Source organism: Pan paniscus, chromosome 2 (assembly GCF_029289425.2).
Source record: "Pan paniscus chromosome 2, NHGRI_mPanPan1-v2.0_pri, whole genome shotgun sequence".
Lineage (NCBI taxonomy): Eukaryota > Metazoa > Chordata > Mammalia > Primates > Hominidae > Pan > Pan paniscus.
Window position 1 is genome coordinate 182,097,895 of NC_085926.1, and position 21,918 is coordinate 182,119,812.

Genomic DNA, 21,918 nt, shown 5'->3' on the forward strand with positions numbered 1-21,918 from the left:
CTTCTGCCCTTGGCTGTCATGCTGCTGCCTCACCACCAGAGGGCCTTCCAGCTGGGCCTCAGAGACCCTTCTTACTACCCCACCCAAGGTGCCAGGCAGCAGCACTGGCTCCCCACCCCCTGCCCCTCATCCTGCAGGGTGCCCTATGCTTTTTGTGGAGCCATTCACCTGTCTCTCCCTCCATTTGCCTCAGCTAAGGAGACCTTCCTAGCAAGATCTCAGGGTTGGTCCAGCTTTGCAGCAAAGTTTGACTTCTGCCAGTGTGTGTGTCTGGTCTCTGATAGGGATGCTATCTTCCTGGGAGGCTGTCTTACATCTAAGCTCTCCTCAGGACCAAACAGAAGGACCTCTTTTTCCATTTCCATGTGTCGGAGACCTCCCTAATGACTGCTATTTGCAACCTCATGTTTGTCCAAGGGCTACATGTAGCTCTTGGTTCATTTGTAGAAGGGGCAGAGCACAAGGTGCTTGTGGAAAGGTGGCCACTGCCTGGACCTTTGTGAGGCCCTCAGGGCCAGGGCTGGTCCTACCTGAGGCCCTAGATCACCTGGAGGGACCATCAGCCCATCCACTGTTTCTCCCTAGGCCTGAAAGAGGGACCCTCGTTCAGGATGAAGCTGAGAACAGACTCAGTAGAGAAAGGGGGAGACAGGTGAATGGAACCATGACCCAGGCAGTATGGAAAGAGGGCTAGGACCCAGCTGGAGCTCCCTGTGTGTTGGGTACGTGTGACTGTGTCTGTGCTCCCTGTATCATTCCTGTGCATTTCCACCCATGAAATTCCCTGGGAAAACGTCAAGCTCTCTCCACCATGCTAAGTAGGGTGAGCAAAGGAGATGGTTGGGGTTGAGGGCTCAGATGCTCAAAGAGGCAGGGATTCCCCCGGGGGATGATCCCTGGTGATAGTGATTGAAATCAGAGGGAGAGAGTTAATGCGGAGGAGTGAGAACCATGGGCCCGACTCGAAAGCTCACTTCCTACTGGCTGTCCTCCATCCCCAGCTCTCCTCAAGCTCTCTCTGCAGAATCTCAGTATGGCATCTGCCAAAAAGCTTACATGGATGATCCCCAAACATGGTCATCTCCTCTCACTTCCCCAGGGCTCTCAGACTCTTCCTTGGGGGACCTGGGAGAGGTTTTCCGGACCTTCCTACTTTTTGACAGCATAACGCTGTCAAGCACATGCAAAGTCTGCCAATAACAAGGGGCCCTCCTGACAAGCAGAGATGTTTTCTCTTCAGGGCTGCGGTGATGGGTGGGGGTCACTGCTATGAGGGGACGGTCTGCAGCCATAAGAAGGCTCTTCAGGCTAGAAGGCTTCACTCCCAAGGCCCGCACAGCTGAAGAGACCAAGGGGTTATAGGCTGAGGGCGCTATTGTGCACACCCTCCCACCCCAGCAGAAGTGGTTGGCACTGCAGCGATGCCAAGGCCGGCTGGGAGGAGGTCGCTGCAGTGATGAGGAATCCCTGCTTGGAGTGAGTGGTCACTGAAGTGGCTGCATGAACTAAAAGTACCTGCAGGGATGGGGGAGGTTTTCTGCAGTGATGAAGAGCACTTTGCAAAGGAAAGGGGCCAGCTTCTTGGGGGAAGAGTCCTGCGGTGACGGTGATGGGGGGCTGGGGGGTTCGCTGCAGTCAGGAGGGAGGGTCTCTGCAGCGATGGGAAGCAACCCAGGGCAGGGGGTGGGGTGGGCTGGGGAATGGGATGCGGTCGTGGTAATGGGATAGCTGGGGTCGCGGCAGTGTCGGTGGCACTTGCAGGACGCCTGATTCCTGAAGAATGGAAAGGGTGGGGTCTCTGAGGCCTCGGTCCTGCAGTGACGGGGATCCGTGCGGCGGCGGGGACGCGGTCCCTGCACTGCGGTGCCCAGTCTGGCTCGCGCTGCCGCGGCTGGCGCGGAGGCGGTACCGCGCCCGAAGGAGGGGGGAGCGCCAGCCCCGCCGCAGCAGCAGCAGGCGGGGCCAGGGCAGGCTGGAGGGGCGGCCTTTCGGAACGGGGGCGGGACCACCGCCGGCAGGGCCCGCGCCCCTGCCGGGACTCAGAGCCGCTGCAGCCACAGTCGCGAACTGGCGGCCGGCAGGTGCCGGGACCGAGGGCCACCCGGAGCGCAGAGGCGGCACCACCCACACGGATCCCGTGGGCACCTAGAACTCCGCGGAGGACGCGACGGTGAGGCTGAGACTGCCACAGGGAGCGGGGCGATCCCCAGAGCCAGCCCGCGGCATCCCCTGCGCGGGCCGCGGCCACTGCAGGTGCCCCCTCCTCCCACATCAGCTCTGCCGGGGTAGGGAGCGGTGCCCTGGCGGCTCCCACGGACTCTCCCTGGCCCGACACCTCTCCCGGGCTTGCCTCCCAAAGACCCCCTCTTTTCGCTTTCCCAGCTCGTTCTTCCCACCCTTAACCCCTCCACTCCGGCCAGCACCCCCGTCGGATGAGGCACCAGGGAGAGAAAGACCAAGGCCCTTTCGGCGCCCCATCCACCCTGCCCCCGCGATCCCTCGCAGGGCCGGGGGCCTCCGGGGGGATTCGGGCCCTTTAAACCTCCGCCTTCCCGGAGCATCTTCCATCTCCACCCGCGCCGCTTCCGACAGCTGGCGGCCGCGGGGAGCCCCGGGGGGCCGGCAGGTACGGGGGTGGCTGCGAGGTTGGGAGTGGGCGGTGGAACAGCTGTGACCGCCCCCACCCCCGGGGGAGCCGCGGCGGGACTGCTGGGCGCCGAAGCGCGCGTTAATCATTAACCCTCCGCGGCCCGGCTGCCCAGGTAACGCGTGAGGATGCCCTCCTCGCCACCACGCCTGCCGCCCCCTTATCTCCCCCGCCACCTGTCGCCCTCAGGAGCTCCCGCTCGGCCTCGCGCCCCGGCAGGCCCCGTCCGGGTGCTGGAGTGAGACTCTCGCGCTGGCCTGTGGAGCGCGGGGTGGGCGTCCCGTCACCCTGCGCCCAGCTTCCCCGGCCCGTTCCCGCAGGGCCGGCCTCCCGGCGCCATGCCCGGCCTGTACTGCCCCTCCAGCTGGACGCCGCTGCCGCTCACGGACTCCTGGGTCCGGGCCTGCGCCAACGGCCCCTGCCTCAGCGTGCGGGCCCGGCTCACCTACCGCAACCCGCAGCCGCAGCCGGTGGACGGTGAGGCCCGGGTGGGGCGCGGGCGCGGCGAGGGGTGCGCCGGGCAGGGTCCGACGCCGCCTCCCGCCGCCCTCCCCAGGCGTGTTCGTGTACCCGCTGGCCGAGGCCGAGGTGGTGTCCGGCTTCGAGGCCGAGGCCGCCGGACGGCGCGTCTCCTTCCAGCTGCAGAGCCGGCGCCGCTCGCAGGCCGCCTGCTGCCGCGCTCTGGGCCCGGGGTTGGGGACCCCGACGCCCCGCCGCTGCGCGCAGGGTGAGTCCCGCGCGCCCGCACCCGCGCTCCTGAAAGCCGGGCGCAGCTCAGGCTCCCGCACCCGCTCGGCCTCCGCCCGTCCCCCGCCTTCCTCCGGGCACTGCCTTGTGCATTCATTGGCTCATCCTGGTATTCAGCAGTCGTGGGCTGGGCACCTGACCTGCGCCAGGTGCTGGGAGAACATGGCCCGGAGGTTCACAGCCTGGGAGACAGACACAGCAGGCAGCACAGGGCTTGCGGGGGCGCCAGCAGCCCTTACAGCCCAGGAGACCGGTCTCTCTAGGGGGCTGCAAAGGGAGCCTTCTCCCCTGGTCCCCTCCGGCCCCTTACTATTTTAGGCTGCACACCTCAATCCGGCCCCGCGTGGGCCACTGAATCAAGTGTAGACTCCAGTGCCTAGCAGCCAAGGCCCTCGCTCTCACCCCATTCCATCCCTCTCCCCGCGACCCCATACACCAGGTACCGCTGCCGCTGGCCACACTGACTGACAGGTCCTTTCCCAACTCTCTGCTCTGTCTTTCCATCTTCTATTGAGCAAATTCCTACTTGTCCTTTAAGATCCACTAAACGTCATTCCTAGGGAAACCCTCCCTGACTCTCCCACAAATAGCTGCACTGTTTCCTGGCTCCCCAGCCTTTTGTGCCCCCTCGTTATGGCACTTACAGGGGGAGTCATTGTCACAGATCTGCCTGTCTGTCTCCCCGCTGGAGCATCTCCAAATCCCAGCACCTCACACAGAACCTGGCACTATGAGGCCCAGCGAGTGCCCGGGGAAGGGACAGAAGCCCAGCCCTGTGCTGTGTGCTGTGCTTGCACCTGGTTCTTTCATTGATTCATTCATACATGCCTTTGATTCCTGCCCAGGGGATTCGCAATCCAGGTAAGAAGAAGAGGAACAGAATCCAGTGGTGTTGAGAGCTGGCATAAGCCCAGCAGGTTAGAGGCTTGTGGTTAGAGGCTAGAGTGAGCTCTGGGCTGAGGCCCCAGGAATGTTCCAGAAGGAGGTAGAGCCAGCATTTGACTGCAAGAAAGGGTAGGACTCAGTTAAGTGGAAGGTAGGGGCAACAGTATAAGCAAATGCTTATAAGTAGGTTACAGTGGGTAATGACAATAAAATGTCTCATGTTTATAGTGATTTACAGTTTACAATCGCTAGTATCACCTCATTTGAATCCCAAGTAGTGGGTAATGCAGGCTTCTTCCTGTTATGGGGGATGGAAGGGGGATAATCCCCCTTCCTCCTGTTATGGGGGATGAAAGTCATAGCAGGGGTCACTGACTTATATGTTGGGTGCTTTGCATACATTGCCTCATTTGTTCCTCACCACAATCACAGAGTTATTATGATCCCCACTTTATGGATGAGGAAACAGGCTCCTCAGAACAAGAGAGCTGCCAAAGGACTCAATTAGAGGTCACCAAGCTGATATTTAAAACTTGATGCTGTGCTGTCTCCCCTGTGTCGGTTGGCTGGGATGGAAGCCCCTTTCTTTCTTTCCTTCCATCTTTTTCTTCCCTTCAGTTATTCAGCAAGTATTTATTGAAAGGATGAACAATTGGTCATTGTGAGGAAGTGAGGTACAGTAGGGCTGTGAAGGTGGGCTGGGGCCAGACCACGTCGGTGGTGTACACAGCTGCCACTGTACATGGCTGGTCATTATTCCTTTAGCAGCCCCACCAGTCCCCAAACAAACCTAGGAGCTAAATAAAACAGTGTGTGCGGTGTGCAAATGGAGCTTTATGTCCTCCAGCCTGCTTCCTGCTTCTCTATTCCTCCTGCCCGGGAGGAGTAGAGAATTCTGGAGCCACCTTAGTGGGCAATGGGGGAGCTCCTGATGGTTCAGGAGCAGGAAATTTATGAGCAGAGTGGGGTCCCAGGCCACAGGGAGATGTCTATCCACAAGGGATGGTGGCCAAGGGTTGAATGGAAAGAGGCAGGCAGGGGGAGAGGGGCAGAGGGTGTGGGTATTCCCAGGGCCTTGAGAGTGGACATGGCCCCTTCTCAGCCTTCCATTAGCAAGGATGTCACTGCTGCTCTTGCCTGATGACAGCCAGATCTGTTCACAGTTAGTCTGCCTCTCCTGCCATTATTCATCTCATGCCTCCATCCTGCGTCACCAATGCATTAGCCTAGTGCCAACATGCAAAGTCCCCCTTGCCCAGGCTCCCTGACCCAATGCCTGCTTCCACATCTAGCTTCTTCCCTCTCCTCTGCTTCCAGCATGCTCTGACCCCATTTCTCACCCATCATAGGTCATCTTGTCTTGGATCTGGCCCAGGCCCGGTCCACGTTGGTGCTGCCCACAGGCATTATCGCCGCGGCTGGCACCATGACGGTGACCCTGCACAGCAGCCGGGAGCTGCCCTCAAGGCCTGACGGGGTGCTGCATGTGGCCCTGCCCACTGTGCTCACCCCGCTGGCCCCGCCAGGCCCGCCAGGGCCCCCCAGGCCTCCGGGGCTCTGTGACGACAGGTTGGGCCTATGGTGATTCTCTTCGTCCCTCCCTCGGCTTCTCTGGGTCTAGTGCGGGTGAGGGGGCACTGGCAGGGTACCCAGGGATGGGAAGGGTGAGGAAGGGCTGGGGCCAGTCAGCCGGAGGGTTTAGGGGCCTTCACAGTGGCCCAGTGACCCTCCTCATGCTCCCTTCCAGCCCCACCAGCTGCTTCGGGGTGGGCAGCCCTCAGGAGGAAGGGCTGGCCTGGGAAGAGCCGGCTGCCCCTCGGGACGTGTTCTCAGGCCCTGCCCGCTGCCCTGCCCCATATACCTTCTCCTTCGAGATGCTGGTGACTGGGCCATGCCTGCTTGCAGGTGGGTGCATCTGGCTGGCCTGCCCTCTTTTCAGATGCCCACTCCACCCAGTGTAGTGACTGGAAGGGAAATAAGGCTCAGGGATAGGAGGGACACAGGACAAAAAGACAGGGACCCAAGCCTCCGGAACATCTGGGTTAGTGGTGGGAGCATCCCCTGGTCACCTCTACCCAACACACACACCCCAATTTTATCAAGGTAATTTATTTATATCTCATCCCACCCACCAGTGGGAAGAGAGATACTTACAATGGGACTAGTACCTGTGATGAAGTAGATTTTCCTTACACAGAAGGTGGGGGGTGGATGCTAAATCAGCACCTGGCTGATGCATGACTCTTCGACCAGCCAGAAACCCCGCTGGAATCTACTTCCCAGCCCGTGAAAGCAGGCACATCCTCCCTCGTCCATCTGACCCCATATAGATCAGACTCTGAGAGCTGACTGAATCAGCCATGACCCCTGCCAACATTTGCTGTCCCTGGGAAGGTGTTATGGCTACATCTCCCCTTCCTGCCTCTATGTCCCTCAGGCCTGGAGAGCCCCTCTCATGCTCTGCGGGCAGATGCCCCCCCTCATGCCAGCTCTGCAGCCACCATCTGTGTCACACTGGCAGAGGGCCACCACTGTGACCGGGCCTTGGAGATCCTGCTGCACCCCAGTGGTGAGAGACTGGGATACACCGTGGGCCGGCTCTGACCTGCTTCTATATGAATGGGGGAAGCATTTCTTAAGTGCAGGTTTCTGGGCCCCAGCCCAGATGGACTGAGTCATCTGTGAGGGCAGAGCCTGTGGTGCGGGAAGGCTGGACCTGCAGGCTCCTCCTGGACAGTGAAACTGGGCACTTGGGGTCCAGAGGCAGGGCCTTCCTTGACAGAATTGTGTCCTCTCCTCTCAGAGCCCCATCAGCCACACCTGATGCTGGAGGGCGGCAGCCTGAGCTCAGCAGAATATGAGGCCCGGGTGAGGGCCCGCCGAGATTTTCAGAGGCTACAGCGAAGGGACAGTGATGGGGACCGGCAGGTACCGCCATAGGAGCCTGGCCTGGCCCCTGGCCTTGGCTGCATTTGTGCACAAGGAGCAGGCAAGCAGGCTTACATTGGAATGGGTGCGGGGAGGCCTCTTTTCTCGGCAAGATCTCTCCACAGCTGCCACCAACCATCACAGAGGACAGATGAGTATTGTCATTGGAGGGCCGATGTGAATCTCTCTGGGGTGTGTCTCAGAGGATGGAGGCTAGGTCTGATATAAACAGAAGACAGCCACCTGCCTTTGCCCCTGCCTTTATTCGAATTACTACAAAAAGATGTCCCCTCTGGGTGGATCAGACAGAAAAAGGCCCCAGAGCCAGTCCCACTGCCCACCCTCAACAAAGTAGCACTAAGCCTTGCCCAGGCTGACTTGGGACTCCCCCGCTCAGGTGTGGTTCCTGCAGCGACGCTTCCACAAGGACATCCTGCTGAACCCCGTGCTGGTGCTGAGCTTCTGCCCAGACCTGAGCTCCAAGCCCGGACACCTGGGGACAGCTACTCGGGAGCTACTCTTCCTTTTGGATAGCAGCAGCGCGGCACACAAGGCCCGTGGGGGTGTGGTGTGGGCAGGCCTGGGGGTTGGATGGGGCAGTGGGTCTGAGGAGGGCTGGGGGCAGCCTCTTGAAGCCAGGAGTTACCTTGTTGCTTCAAACACCATCTTCCAAAGAGGAAGCAGATGGCAACTCCTCAGGGGATTCCCTTAGACAGGAGCCCTGCTCCAACCGCCAAACAGACACTGTCACGCTCTCTTGCTCATATTCACGCACACACATCTCTCCAGGATTCCAAGAGCCTCTCACACATAGACTTGCACTCAGTCACAGGGAGTCACTCCAATCACAGGGACACTCAAGTTTCATGTGTACCTCCAGAGTCCCACACACAGCCATGTGTACCTTCAGAGTCCCACACACAGTCATGTGTACCTCCAGAGTCCCACACACAGCCATGTGTACCTCCAGAGTCCCACACACAGTCATGTATACCTCCAGAGTCCCACACACAGTCATGTATACCTCCAGAGTCCCACACACAGCCATGTGTACCTGCAGAGTCCCACACAGTCATGTACACCTCCAGAGTCCCACACACAGTCATGTACACCTCCAGAGTCCCACACACAGTCATGTGTACTTCTAGAGTCCCACACAGTCATGTATACCTCCAGAGTCCCACACACAGTCATGTACACCTCCAGAGTCCCACACACAGTCATGTATACCTCCAGAGTCCCACACACAGTCATGTATACCTCCAGAGTCCCACACACAGTCATGTGTACCTCCAGAGTCCCACACATCTCTCACACACACTTGGGGGCTCACTGGCACACTTTCCCTCACACCCAGGGCCTCTCCCAGGTTACCATAGCCTCTCACTTGAATCACAGCCTGGATAAGGCAGTGATCTGGCTTCCCTTGCTCTGTATCAGGGCCCATGGGGCTGGCCTCACGCCGCCCTCCCTGGCCCTCCACAGGATGCCATTGTTTTGGCTGTGAAGTCCCTCCCGCCCCAGACGCTTATCAACCTGGCCGTGTTTGGGACGTTGGTGCAGCCACTCTTCCCAGAGAGCCGGCCTTGCAGTGATGTGAGTGTGGTCCAGGGATCTGGAGGCCTTACAGAGAGGTTTCAGCCCAGTGCGTCCCAGCCTGTGCCTTCTCGCTCCAGGATGCTGTGCAGCTGATCTGTGAGAGCATTGAGACCCTGCAGGTTCCGAGTGGGCCCCCAGACGTGCTGGCTGCTCTGGACTGGGCCGTGGGGCAGCCCCAGCACAGGGCCTACCCTCGGCAGCTGTTCCTGCTCACTGCTGCCTCACCCATGGCCGCCACTACCCACCGAACCCTGGAGCTCATGAGGTGGCACAGGGGGACAGCCAGGTATGGGATGGGCAGAGCCAGATGCGTAAGACTGAGCCCCCACAAGGGGCTCCTGAAGATCACAGCTGCTTCCTTTCCTTCATCAGATGCTTCTCCTTTGGGCTGGGGCCCACCTGCCACCAGCTGCTCCAGGGTTTATCTGCCCTCAGCAGAGGCCAGGCCTACTTCCTGAGGCCTGGGCAGAGGCTGCAGCCCATGGTGAGCTTGAGCCTGGGCCCTGTTCCCTACACCTGGAAGTTTTTCTCCCAAGTTACACATCAAGTCTGAAACAGAACTCAGGCAGGCCATGGGGGCTCCTGGTGCCCTCACCAGGCCTTCTCCCCACTCCAATCAGGGGAAGAGCTGTTGGTGCTGTGAAGGCCAAAGGTGTCAGGACACTGTCTCTGACCACCCTCTGAATCCCATTTAGTCCTGGAACGGAGCCTCGTCCTCACAGTCTTGCCCCATCCATGTGGCAAAGCTCAGGCCAGGAGACAGACCAAATCCTGAGGGCTGAGCACTCAGCCCCCTGCTTGCTCCTACCCTCATTCCTTCTCCTGACCCCAGCCTGGCCCTGTGCCCCATCAGCTTAGGGGCTGGGCAGATGGCATCAGGGGAAGGGCAGCCTTCCTGCTCTGTCTGGCCGTATGACACCTCTTTCCTTCCCATGTCTTCCCTGTGGCCACTCCCCACAGCTGGTACAGGCTCTGCGGAAGGCACTGGAGCCTGCTTTGAGTGACATCTCTGTGGACTGGTTTGTGCCCGACACTGTGGAGGCACTGCTGACCCCCCGGGAGATCCCAGCACTCTACCCTGGGGACCAGCTGCTCGGTTACTGCTCACTCTTCAGGGTGGATGGCTTCCGGTCCCGCCCACCAGGGGTAAGCTTGGGCTGGGGTGTGGTAGGGGGGCTAGGGTGAGGTAGGGGGGCCTGGGATGGCTGAAGTCCCCGCATCTCTTCCAAACCCTTTTTCCATTCTCTGTGCCTCTCTCTACCAAGCTTCTCTACTATCCCCTAGGACTCCACAGAGATCACACTGGGCCCCCTAAGATGACACACCCTGTCCCCTTCATGGAGTCTTCCACTGAGTTGTCCTGCAAAGTGTTACCCCGAGTTTTTACCCAAGGTCACTAAAGCACAGCCACAGAAAACAGCACCTGCATTTGCTACGAGGTTTCCATCAAGGCTTGCTCATGGCTTCACATAGTTCCCTATAGAAAGCACCAGCCAGCGTATTTTCTGGGACACGCAGTGATGGATGAGCATAACCTAGGCACAGTCTCTAATCCCAGCTCTGTCACTTACCAGCCATTTGATTTGAGCAAGTCACTTCACCTCACTGACCCATTTCCTCATATGGAAATGAGGTTTTTCACAGGTGGTTGTCATCAGGGGTCATAAAGTGAGTACTCCTGGCAGAACACTTGACACAGTAGGAGCTGGGGACATGGTAGTTATTCTTTAATGAAAAGCCTTATCTCTTTAGAAGAACTCTGCATGCTTCCTCCTTTTTGATCATGAGAGCTGCATAACAGACTTTTTTTTTTGCCTGGCTGCCAGGGAGCTCAGGGCCAAACTTAAAGCTCAGCTTCCCAGCAGCTCTATTAACCCTTACAGTGAACATGTCTGCTTCCTCCTTCTTTAGTACTGGTCTTTTGTTTCTGGTTTATTAGCTTTGTTGCCTCTTGCTGTGAGCCATCTAAAAATGTTTGGAAAGAGGTAGCACATAACTGCAGTTAATTTTTTTCCCAATAATATTCTCTCTAGGGCCAAGAGCCTGGCTGGCAGAGCTCGGGTGGGTCCGTGTTTCCATCCCCAGAAGAGGCCCCGTCTGCTGCCAGCCCTGGCACTGAGCCCACTGGCACCTCAGAGCCACTGGGAACAGGCACTGTCTCAGCAGAACTGTCCAGCCCATGGGCTGCCAGGGACTCGGAGCAGAGTGAGTGCCCAGGTGTATGTGTGTGGCTGTATTGGAGTGGGCACTGGGAGGGGTCAGGGCTAGGGTCCATTCTACTGCCTCCCAGCAGGTACTGATGCTCTGACAGACCCAGTCACGGATCCTGGACCTAACCCCTCTGACACAGCCATATGGCGCCGCATCTTTCAGTCCTCGTACATTCGGGAGCAGTATGTGCTCACCCACTGCTCTGCCAGCCCCGAGCCAGGCCCAGGCTCCACAGGCAGCAGTGAGTCCCCAGGCTCACAGGGCCCTGGCTCCCCCGAAGGTAGTGCTCCCTTGGAGCCCCCTTCTCAGCAGGGCTGCCGCAGTCTGGCCTGGGGAGAACCTGCAGGCTCCCGCTCCTGTCCCCTGCCTGCACCTACACCAGCTCCATTCAAGGTGAGATCCAACCCACATTCATTCGCCTTGTATCCAGCAAATATTTATTTACCACCTGCTGTGCACCAGATATTATGTAGAGTTTACTATTAAGTCTAGCTAGAGAGAAAGGTGGGTAAATCCCCAACGATAATACCATGTAACAACCAGTGATGAGCACAAGGACATGTATTAAGGGGGCTTAAAGTCAGGGTGACTAATTCTGCCTGAGAGAGTCAGGAAAGTCAGAGCCATATCTGGAAGAATAAGCACGAGTTAGCCATGCAGAGAGGGAGAAGACATAAACGAAAATACAGAGACAAGCAACAACCACAAGTGGGAAATAGGGAGTGGAGTGGGATGATGCTGGGAAGGGGCCAAGGCCAGAGGTCACTGTAGGCCATAAGGAACTTGGCCTTCCTCCTCAAGCTGGTGAGCGGCCACCCAGGGTTTCAGACAAGGGGCATGGGCCAGCTGTGCACCCATGTATGATGGTCAAGGGTTCTGCATTCCTTGACCAGTGGCCCCCATATCTCACATGCAGGTGGGGGCCTTGAGTACTGAGGTGCTGGGCCGTCAGCACAGAGCGGCTCTGGCTGGCCGAAGCCTCTCATCCCCTCCAGGCCGGGCAAACCAAGTCCCCGGCCGACCCCGGAAACCCTCTTTGGGTGCAATACTAGATGGCCCAAGTCCTGAGCCAGGCCAACAGTTGGGACAAGGCCTGGATGACTCAGGTAAGTGTTGGATGGGGAGCTGGTTTCCCTGACACCAAGGAGGCCTTGGGGAGGTAAAGCCCAGAGGACCACTCTGCCCATGCCCCTGCTGTCTTGCCTCCCCAGGAAACCTGCTCTCCCCAGCCCCTATGGACTGGGACATGCTGATGGAACCACCCTTCTTATTCATGGCTGTGCCTCCTAGTGGGGAGTCGGCTCCTCCAGCAGTGCCTCCCCAGGCTCCACGCTGCCATGTGGTGATCCGGGGCCTGTGTGGGGAGCAGCCCATGTGCTGGGAGGTGGGTGTTGGGCTGGAGACACTGTGGGGACCTGGAGATGGCTCACAGCCTCCCTCACCTCCTGTAAGAGAAGCTGCTTGGGACCAAGCACTCCATCGGCTGACAGCAGCCTCTGTGGTCCGGGACAATGAGCAGCTGGCCCTCCGAGGAGGGGCAGAGACCACAGCTGACCGGGGTGAGTTGCTCGTGGGTCCAGTCAGGACCCAAAGGCATGGGCTAAAAACAGCAAAGGTAGAGGTCTGTGTGTTTGATCACTCTCTATACCTCGCTTTGATCACAAAGGATTTGAGGCTCATCACAGACAAGATAAAAAATTAAGCAGGACAATGGGAAAAAGTAAAAATAAAAGGAAACTGAGAATGAGGTTATATTAAAGGTGCATGCTGTGAGGTTATATACTCTTGCAAGGATCAGATCCAGAACTGACAAGCTTCCTAGCAGCCAGCACAGAGGGCAACGTGATCCTGTCATGATTCACAGCACCCACAACGTAAAAACAAATCTTTGTCATTTAGGAAAATACTTAAAGTTCATTTCCTCAGTTGCACTAGCCACAGCTGAAGTACTCAATAGTCACATGTGACTAGTGGCTACCACATTGGATCATGAAGAGAGAGAACATTTCCAAGTTTTATTAGTGCAGAAGCAGGTGGAGGAAAATGTGCCAGCTAATGCTTCCTCTGGGTGTTGTCCAGAGTGCTGAATTTCTGGGCAGCCAGGGGGCCCTTGCTCTGCTATGGGTTGAAGATTCAGCCTGATCACTTCTTGTCAAAGTTGGGGAGTCTGAGCTGGTTCTGGGCCTAGCAAGGCAATCTACTCTGTTAAAGTCGATAGAGGGAGAAGCTGGGGAGAACACCGCAATTTTTTCTATGAGCCCTCTGTAGAGGGCGGGTGGTGGGGGCTCCACAGACTGCTCCTTGGTTCCACAGGCCATGCCCGGAGGTGCTGGCTTCGAGCCCTTCAGACAAGTAAGGTCAGCTCTGCCCCCTCCTGCTTCACTTGCCCTGTAGCTGTGGATGCTACTACTAGGGAGGTCCTGCCTGGGGCCCTGCAGGTGTGCAGCTCAGGTAGGGGCCTCTTCTGGTGACCTCTCAGGTGCAGCTCTCACCTCACTGGCCACTCTCCTGGACAAACCTGACTCCTGTCCCATGTGCCCCTGCAGAGCCCGCTGAGCCCCCAGGAACCCCTCCTGCCTCTCACAGCCATCTAGATGCAGCTCCTCTGCCCACTGTTGTCTACTCTAAAGGTAACACCCAAAGGTAGGGAAAGGGTAGGGGCACTTGGGCTTAGAGACCGCCCCCTGGCACTGATGATCCCCACTGCAGGACTTCAGAGAGGCTCTCCAGCAGGCGCCTGGGACTCGGACCAAAATGGCAACTCCAAGCGTGCTTTGGGGGACCCTGCCACTCCCACGGAAGGTCCTCGCCGCCCACCTCCCCGTCCTCCCTGTCGGCTCAGCATGGGCCGCCGTCACAAACTCTGTAGCCCTGACCCGGGCCAGGCCAACAACAGTGAAGGCAGCGACCATGACTACCTGCCCTTGGTGAGGACTCGGGAGGTGGAGGGTGGTGCCGCCGGGGCCGGGCGCTGTTTCAGCTCGCTTCTCCCCCCACCTCCTCTCTCCTCAGGTGCGGCTGCAGGAGGCACCAGGCTCCTTCCGCCTGGACGCGCCCTTCTGCGCCGCTGTGCGCATCTCGCAGGAGCGCCTCTGCCGTGCCTCGCCCTTTGCCGTGCACCGCGCCAGCCTCAGCCCCACCTCGGCCTCATTGCCCTGGGCACTTCTGGGCCCTGGTGTTGGCCAGGGTGACAGTGCCACGGCCTCCTGCAGCCCGTCCCCCAGCTCGGGCTCCGAGGGGCCAGGCCAGGTGGACAGTGGGCGGGGCTCAGACACCGAGGCCTCCGAGGGGGCGGAAGGGCTGGGCGGCACCGACCTGCGGGGCCGGACCTGGGCCACTGCCGTAGCACTCGCCTGGCTGGAGCACCGATGCGCCGCTGCCTTCGGCGAGTGGGAACTGACAGCGGCCAAAGCTGATTGCTGGCTGCGGGCCCAGCACTTGCCTGACGGCCTTGACCTGGCCGCCCTCAAGGCCGCAGCCCGAGGGCTCTTCCTGCTACTGCGCCACTGGGACCAAAACCTGCAGCTACACCTGCTGTGCTACAGCCCAGCGAACGTGTGAAGGCTGCCCCCTGCTGCTTGGGCTGGCGCCCCACCCAACACACTCAAGTCACTGCCGCCCAGGGCTGGCCTCTTGGTGCTGGGAAAGTGTAGGCTGGTGCCAGCCTGTCCCCCACTGCTTCTTACTCCCTCCCTAGAGCCCTCTTGCCCCCACAAAAAGTGCCTGCCTGTGCTCTCTCCCGCTCCTCCCACCCCACTCACACTCCCCTCCATCCTCTGAGCTCCCTGCAGCACAGTGGAAGGGTAGAGAGCCACAGTCCCCAAATCCTATGCAATAAAGTGCCTCCTAGGACTGCTTGAGTGAATTCTTTATCTGCTCCATACATGTCCCTCACAGCCTGGACCAGGCATCGGCTGCCCCCACCTCCATGTAGGTTGCACAGAGTTGGACTTAGCAAGGTTTATTTGGAAGGGCACAGAGTCCAACCCACCCCAGGTCCTGAGGGTAGACTGGAGGGAAAGGGGGTGGACTTCAGTGGGCTTTCTTGCTGTGTTGGGTGCTCTTGGGGAAAGGCTGCGGGCCCAGCCAGAGCTGCAGCAGGATGACGGCATGGCATATGTGCAGGGCAGCAGAGCTGCAGGATGTGGAAGGGTATGTGTTCCAGGAGAGCTCAATGAGCCCCAGCACCAACAACCTGGAGATGAGAAACAGGTTCCACGTTTCATCCAGTTTCAAGGCCTGCAGACCTGCAGCTCCTCATGCCCCAGACATAAACCCCCAACAGGAACTCCCTATCCCTTCCCACTCCCCCAGTTGTCCCAGCTGGTACCTGAGCAGGTGTGTGAGCCAGCGTGCAGGCATAGCCCACAGGAGGTAGGGCAGTGTGTGGAAATACCAGACGTAGAACTGGTAGTGGAGGGAGCGGCTGAAGCAGATGCCAATGAAGTTGGAGGTGAAGAGGGTAGAAACGATCTGTATGCGGTGGTCAAGGTCAAGGGCAGGAGTGTGTGTGGGGGGACTATCCCAAAACAGAGGGGCAATAGTTTTTAGGTCACATAGCCCCCTGGCTCTGCCATTCCTTGATGCATGCCTTTGGGCAAGTTTATTAACCTCTCTGGACCTGCTCCTCAACCGAATATGGAATATGGAGAGAGTAATACCTAGGGCCATAAGGTCTTGTGGGTTTGAACCCCTAACTTACTGGCTGTGTGACCTTGGTAAGTTACTTAACCTCATGAAGTCTTAATTTTTCCATCTGTAAAATGAGAATAGTAAATGTAAGTGTACCTCCCTGTCTCGAGGTCTCTTGTGAGCTTTCAATATTAGAACATATGTAAATCTCTTATGATAGTACCAGGGAGAGGTACTCATAAGAGTAGCTCGTATTTAGAATTAAGAATCAAATATACTTCAATATGTGAAGTGCTCAGCACAGTGGTGCAGAATAGGACTTCTATGATTGGGGTCCCCTTTCCTCGCCCAGGTCACCGGCTGTCAAGGGATACCTGACCAGCTGGCATCCAGTCAGGATACCTGACTCTGTCAGCACCTAGAGAGGGCAAGACTTACCTTCCCACAATTTAAAGGATATGGTTGGGCGTAAGGGGCTGGGGTGGAACCTTCCTTTTGGAGGGATCCCTCAGCAGCGACAAGATACTTTCCCCCGTCCTGGGGAAAAGCCATTCAGACAGTTATCAAGCCCCTTTTGTGAGTCAAACTCTAGACTCACCCCATGAGCTTAACTGACACTTCCCCCAAGCAGCCCCTAAGGCTTAGGCCCTTCACTCCTTCCCCCAACTCTGCCCATGGCACTACTGCCTTTTCTCACCTGTGCCACCTGCAGAGGGCAAACAGCAGGAGCAGGGTGAGGTGGGCAGTCAACAGGGCCAGGTGGAAGGCTCGATGCAGGAAGAGCGCCTCTGGGAGGAAGCGCCAGTTCACTGTCCAGCGGAACAGAAACTGGCGGCCAAGGTCAAAGGAGCGGGACAGGTAGCCGCTGGGGTTCTCCAGCAGGAAGGGCAGCCCCAGCACCACCTGAGGATTGGTGTGATGTCAGCAGAGCTGCCAAGGCTCGTTCCCAATGACCAGCCTTCATGCTACTCATTGAGGGGTGTGGGACTGGGATGTAGGCCTCAGAGGTTCCCCAATTCCCACTAGAAATAGCAGGAAAACCACGTCCCCCACCCCTACCCCAGGCCAGTGCCTGGGGCCAAAGAAGCTCAGGAGGCAGGTCATAACAATGCTTTAAGGTGTGGATTCACCTTAAAGTGTGGGCAGAGCAAGGAAGGCTCTCAGAAGCCAGGCAGGGTGGCTCATGCCCGAAATCCTAGCGCTTTGGGAGGCCAAGGCAGGAGGTTTGCTTGAGCCCAGGAGTTTGAGACCAGCCTGGGCAACCCAGCAAGAGCCCATCTCAAAACTTAAAATTAAAAAAAGCAAAAAGGCTCTCAGAGACCATCAAATTTAATACCCTATTTTACAGCTATGGAAACTACAGCCTAGAGATAGTGGCTCCCTAGCTCAGAATCAACTCTAAAACCCTGTCTCTTGGCTTTGAGGGAGTCTCAGGGATAGAGCCCCTCAATCAAGACAAGTGGCTTCTCCTTGATTAGAAAGAGGAAGGGTGAGGTGGGGGTACCTGAAGGCCAGCACAGATGCCCAGCTTGGGGAGGGACCCACGGAAGCCAAACTGTGTGAGGAGAAGAAACAGTAACCCAGGGGCGAAGAGCAGCACATTCATCTTCACAGAGACTGCCAGGCTGGGGTGAGCAGGGGAGAGGAAGGGTGGAGATCAGCTCCAGGGCTGTGCACACAACACCCAAAGACATACCCCCCACCATCACCACAGCAACCTCCCCCCCGCCGCCACGCCAGCAAACTCCAGGATGGGACCGACACTCACAACTGTTGGAGGGAAGAGCCTGGAGTAGGCAGGAGGCAGATACATAGTCTCTATGCCTACTAGATGTGAATGAGCATATACTGAGTATTTAGAATGTGAAGGACTAATTCCAACAAGGAATGCTGTCTGGGAGGAAGACAGGATGGAAAGAGGGCATGTGTGTATGTTGGGGGATGGCAGGGCAGAAACTTTCTATAGATCCTGGACTCGCTTTGTGGAGCCCTGAGTGACCCATGCTGTCTTGGCTACTCCTTTACCCCCTCTGCTGCAGGAAAATGGGAAGAGATGGAAATGCAGAAAACGAGAGGGGGCCAGAAGGAAGAGGTGTTGACCTGAAAAAGCAGCAGCCCCAGCCCCAGCGCTGGGCCAGCAGGAGGTTGATACTGAGGAAGAGCAGCACCATGGCCACTGGGTCATTGAAGAGCCGCAGCACAAAGATGGAGTGGACACGGTAAGAGGCGCAGCACATGAAGAAAAAGACGAAGGGAGGTACCTAAAGGGAAAACACAGTAAGGTATAAGGTCAGCTCAGCAAGCCTGAGCCATCCCCACCACCCAGCCCTCCCAGGCTGGGGCCCTCTAGCCCTGGTAGCATGGACTTACCTTGCAGGTCTGGTGATAGATCAAGAAGACAAGCAGCAAGGTAGCCAGGTAGAGCACAGCAAAGATGTTCTGGGCCATGCGGATGTCAGTGCCTCGGCTGGTGGCATAGTACAACCCCATAAAGATGTACACGAAACCAGCTGGGTACCTGGAAGATGAGAGAAAATGTGAGCCTGGGTCAGGTCACGCAGACTAGTACCTAACCAGCCCCTCGCATCCTCCCTGAACTTCCTGTCCCCACTCACACAAGTGGTCCGGTGTCACCCCGCAGTTGGGTATAGTCATAGGTACCATTGATGACGCCTTCTACCTCGGCCATGTAGGCCTTCCAGTCAATCTCTGTGTCTGGAAGAAGACAAGATGATCTGGTTACTTCTGAGTCTAGAACTTGTCTGCCACCCTCCCCATGCCTCCAGACCATCAAAACACAGACTTTCAGCCAATTCCCAGGGCTTCACTACCTCTTAATCTAACTCTTTATCTGACATTCTCTGGGTGAACCCAGGCATCTCAAACTCAACATTTCTATAAGTGAATTTGTGATCTTTCTTCCCATTCCAATCTACTCCCTTTCCTGGGTTCCGCAAATGGCACCACCGACCTCTTAGCTACCAGGTCACGGACCTGAGTAACATCTTTGATACTCCCTCCTCTCTCATTTGCAACCCTTCGTCAACAAGTTCTGCCTGTTCCTCACCGTAAATATCTCTATCTCATCCTTCTCTGCTACTACATACTCAAATTTGAGCCTAAAGTAATCTCTAGCCCCAATGATTATACAATAGCCTGCTAATTAGGCTCCTGACTTCTACTTTCACCCTGCTACAATATATTTTCCACCTCGTACACCAAAGAGCTCCTCCTAAAATACAAATCGTAACAGGCCTCTGCTTAAAACCTCTCAATGATTCCCCAAGACCCTTAAGATAAAGAAAACTCTGTATTATTCCCATTTTTAGAAGGGGAGCCTAAGAATTAATTAGGTTAAGTGACTGGCTTAAGATAATTGAGCTAGGATGGTGGAGTTGGGATTGAAGCTTGCAGGGTCCCAAGTTCTTAATTATCATGCTATCTTCTTAACAAAGCTTTCAAATTCCTTCATGATCTGGCCTCAGTTTCTGCATTCCCATCTCTTACTACTCCCTTCACTTGATTTCTACACTCTAGCTCTAAAAAAAATCATTTCAGTTCCTCAAAGGAACCAGGCTGTCTTTTTTTTTTTTTTTTTTTGAGACAGTCTCACTCTGTCACCCAGACTGGAGTGCAGTGGTACTATCTCAGCTCACTGCAACCTCCGCCTCCCGGGTTCAAGTGATTCTCCTGCCTCAGTCTCCCGAGTAGCTGGGACTACAGGTGTGTGCCACCATGCTTGGCTAATTTTTTAAGTTTTGTATTTTTAGTAGAGATGGGGTTTCACCGTGTTGGCCAGGCTGGTTTGTTTGTTTGTTTTACTTTTGAGACAGGGTCTCGCTCAGCCACCGAGGCTGGAGTACAGTGGTGCGATCTCAGCTCACTGCAACCACCATCTCCCCGGTTCAAGCCATTTTCCCATCTCAGCCCCCCAGGTAGCTGGTATTACAGGCACTTGCCATCATGCCCAGCTAATTTTTCTATTTTAATAGAGACAGGGTGTCAACATGTTGGCCAGGCTGGTCTTGAACTCCTGACCTCAGGTGATCTGCCCGCCTCGGGCTCCCAAAGTGCTAGGATTACAGGCATAAACCACCATGCCCAGCCAGGCTGGTCTTTAACTCCTGCCCCCAAGTGATCCGCCCACCTCAGCCTCCCAAAGTGCTGGGATTACAGGCATGAGCCACCGTGCCCAGCCTAACTGAATTTTTTTTTTTTTTTTTTTTGACACGGAGCTTGCTCTGTCACCCAGGCTGGAGTACAGTGGCGCAATCTCGGCTCACTGAAACCTCCACCTCCCGGGTTCAAGCAATTCTTCTGTCTCAACCTCCCGAGTAGCTGGGATTACAGGCATATGCCACCACACCCGGCTAATTTTTGTATTTTTAGTAGAGACAGGATTTCATCATGTTGGCCAGGCTGGTCTCAAATTCCTGACCTCAGGAGATCCACCCGCCTAGGCCTACCAAAGTGCTGGGATTACAGGCGTGTGCTGCTGCGCCCGGCCTAGCTGGAAATTTTTAATAGAGGATCCTCTGTCCACAGCACTCCTTCCCCTCACCTTTTTCTTCTTTCCTTAAATAGCTAATTCCTACCTTCCAAGGGTGGCTCTATGAAGCCTTTGTTGTCTCCTCCAACCTGGTTTAAGTGACTTCCTATGCCCTTTATGGTATCCTGTGTTACTACTACCATGATTATGATGCATTATAATTGCCTGCTAACTTACTGTCCAGGCCCGAGTTAGAAATGCATCCTTTTTTTTTTTTTTTTTTTTTTTTTTGAGACGGAGTCTTGCTCTGTCGCCCAGGCTGGAGTGCAGTGGCGTGATCTCGGCTCACTGAAAGCTCTGCCTCCCGGGTTCACGCCATTCTCCTGCCTCAGCCTCCCGAGTAGCTGGGACTACAGGCGCCCACCACCATGCCCGGCTAAATTCTTTTTTTTTTTTTAGTAGAGACGGGGTTTCACCGTGTTAGCCAGGATGGCCTCGATCTCCTGACCTCGTGATCCGCCCGCCTCGGCCTCCCAAAGTGCTGGGATTACAGGCGTGAGCCACCGCGCCCAGCAGAAATGCATCTCTTATTCACCACTGTACCTCTCTCTGGTAACCAGCATAATGCTAGGCATATAATAAGCACTAAATAAATATTTGTTGAATTAAGAGTCTTTAGCAAGAAAGCCAAGTGCCTTAAGCCTAGAGTATAGTTTCAGCCTGGAAAGGAGTAGCCAATAATGCCTAATGGACTCAAGTGGTCACAAAATGCCATCATTGAGAAGGGACGTTCAAAGATCACAGAACTGAACACATGGAAAAAGCTGAGATCCAGGAGGAGACCTGAGGTGTCCAAAGCCACAGAGAAAAGCAGCAGCAGCAGCAGTACAACAATTTTGGCTCAAATCTGACTTCTAAGCTGGTTTGCAGGCTGTAAGTTCAGTGCAGAAGGCCAATCTCTAGGGTATCCACCTCTGCCACGCGGGCAGATTAAGATCCGGTTTTCTATAGAGCAGGCTTGGCGCTCAGGTAAGGGAAATGGATGGGTTCGCAATTGACAAGTGAGTGGATACAGAGTCTGGTTTGGAGTTCCAGGTCTGAGATCCAGTTTGGGTCGCGGGTTCAGGTCTCCCTCCCTCCCCTCCCCTCCCCCTCGGCGCACTCACATGCCACCCTGTGAATGACCCAGAAGGTGATGCCCACCTCCGCCAGGCAGAGGCAGGCGGCCACCAGCAGCGTGTAGCGCGGCTCCCGCAGCAGCAGGCGCCGCTCTTGCCAGGCGCGCTGCAGCCATTGCTTGCAGAGTCCCGCTGCCTGGGCCGCGGAACCGGACCGGCCGCGTTTCCGCAGCCCAGCCGCCATCTTAACGGTGCGCCGCTTGTGTGGGCCCACCAACCCCGGAAACCCGAACCTTCGACACTTAGGTTCCGCTTCCCGTGCCTGGCGTCCCACCAGGCTAAGCGCCGATCCGAGTAGCCAGTCTTCATTTATTCCACTAAAATGTAATTTTTCTGCATTTGTCTCCTCTGATGCACTCCACGCTCCATAGGAGCAGGGACAATGTCTTACTCCTCAGTTTATACCCAGCCCTGGGTACACAGGCGCTAATTTAGAACGAATGTCCAGAAAAGCAACATTCCTGCCTACCTCCCCCACAACCGCTGAAGCCAGCATTCTACTTCGCCTGCGCTGGGAACATCTGTGTTCATGCTGTCTCTCCAGGAGGGCAAAGCCCCTGTTCGCGCCCCTCCTGCCTGCCCTTCGAGCCTTCCGGATGCTG

The 21,918-nt window shown here is 56.6% G+C and overlaps 2 protein-coding genes across 11 annotated transcripts; one reads left to right on the forward strand and one right to left on the reverse strand.

The window, feature by feature from the left end:
* Nucleotides 1-2,030: 2,030 nt before the first annotated feature.
* Nucleotides 2,031-14,869, forward strand: VWA5B2 (von Willebrand factor A domain containing 5B2). 8 transcript variants are annotated; one of them, XM_008955252.5, is made up of 20 exons: nt 2,031-2,170; nt 2,837-3,124; nt 3,204-3,374; nt 5,629-5,860; nt 6,027-6,184; nt 6,717-6,848; nt 7,083-7,207; nt 7,605-7,760; nt 8,693-8,803; nt 8,884-9,092; nt 9,179-9,290; nt 9,767-9,952; nt 10,840-11,011; nt 11,097-11,410; nt 11,934-12,123; nt 12,229-12,576; nt 13,331-13,468; nt 13,564-13,647; nt 13,727-13,944; nt 14,030-14,869. In XM_008955252.5, the coding sequence occupies exons 2-20, from the start codon at nt 2,986-2,988 to the stop codon at nt 14,576-14,578; spliced, it is 3,744 nt and encodes a 1,247-aa protein (XP_008953500.2). In that variant the 5' UTR covers nt 2,031-2,170; nt 2,837-2,985; the 3' UTR covers nt 14,579-14,869. The 8 variants fall into 8 exon arrangements, with proteins under 8 accessions (XP_008953500.2, XP_034813703.1, XP_057157949.1 ...); XM_034957812.3 differs by having other exon boundaries at nt 2,114-2,253; XM_057301966.2 differs by having other exon boundaries at nt 2,114-2,253; nt 5,629-5,848.
* A 93-nt stretch (nt 14,870-14,962) lies between these two features.
* Nucleotides 14,963-21,915, reverse strand: ALG3 (ALG3 alpha-1,3- mannosyltransferase). Of its 3 annotated transcripts, none has more exons than XM_055110746.1 (9): nt 21,786-21,915; nt 18,265-18,364; nt 18,020-18,167; nt 17,750-17,910; nt 17,154-17,274; nt 16,347-16,552; nt 16,109-16,186; nt 15,348-15,491; nt 14,963-15,212 (listed from the first exon to the last, which is right to left on the reverse strand). In XM_055110746.1, the coding sequence occupies exons 2-9, from the start codon at nt 18,336-18,338 to the stop codon at nt 15,050-15,052; spliced, it is 1,095 nt and encodes a 364-aa protein (XP_054966721.1). In that variant the 5' UTR covers nt 18,339-18,364; nt 21,786-21,915; the 3' UTR covers nt 14,963-15,049. The 3 variants fall into 3 exon arrangements, with proteins under 3 accessions (XP_054966721.1, XP_054966719.1, XP_054966718.1); XM_055110744.2 differs by lacking the exon at nt 21,786-21,915 and adding an exon at nt 21,342-21,537; XM_055110743.2 differs by lacking the exon at nt 21,786-21,915 and adding an exon at nt 21,305-21,537.
* Between the last annotated feature and the right edge of the window lie 3 nt (nt 21,916-21,918).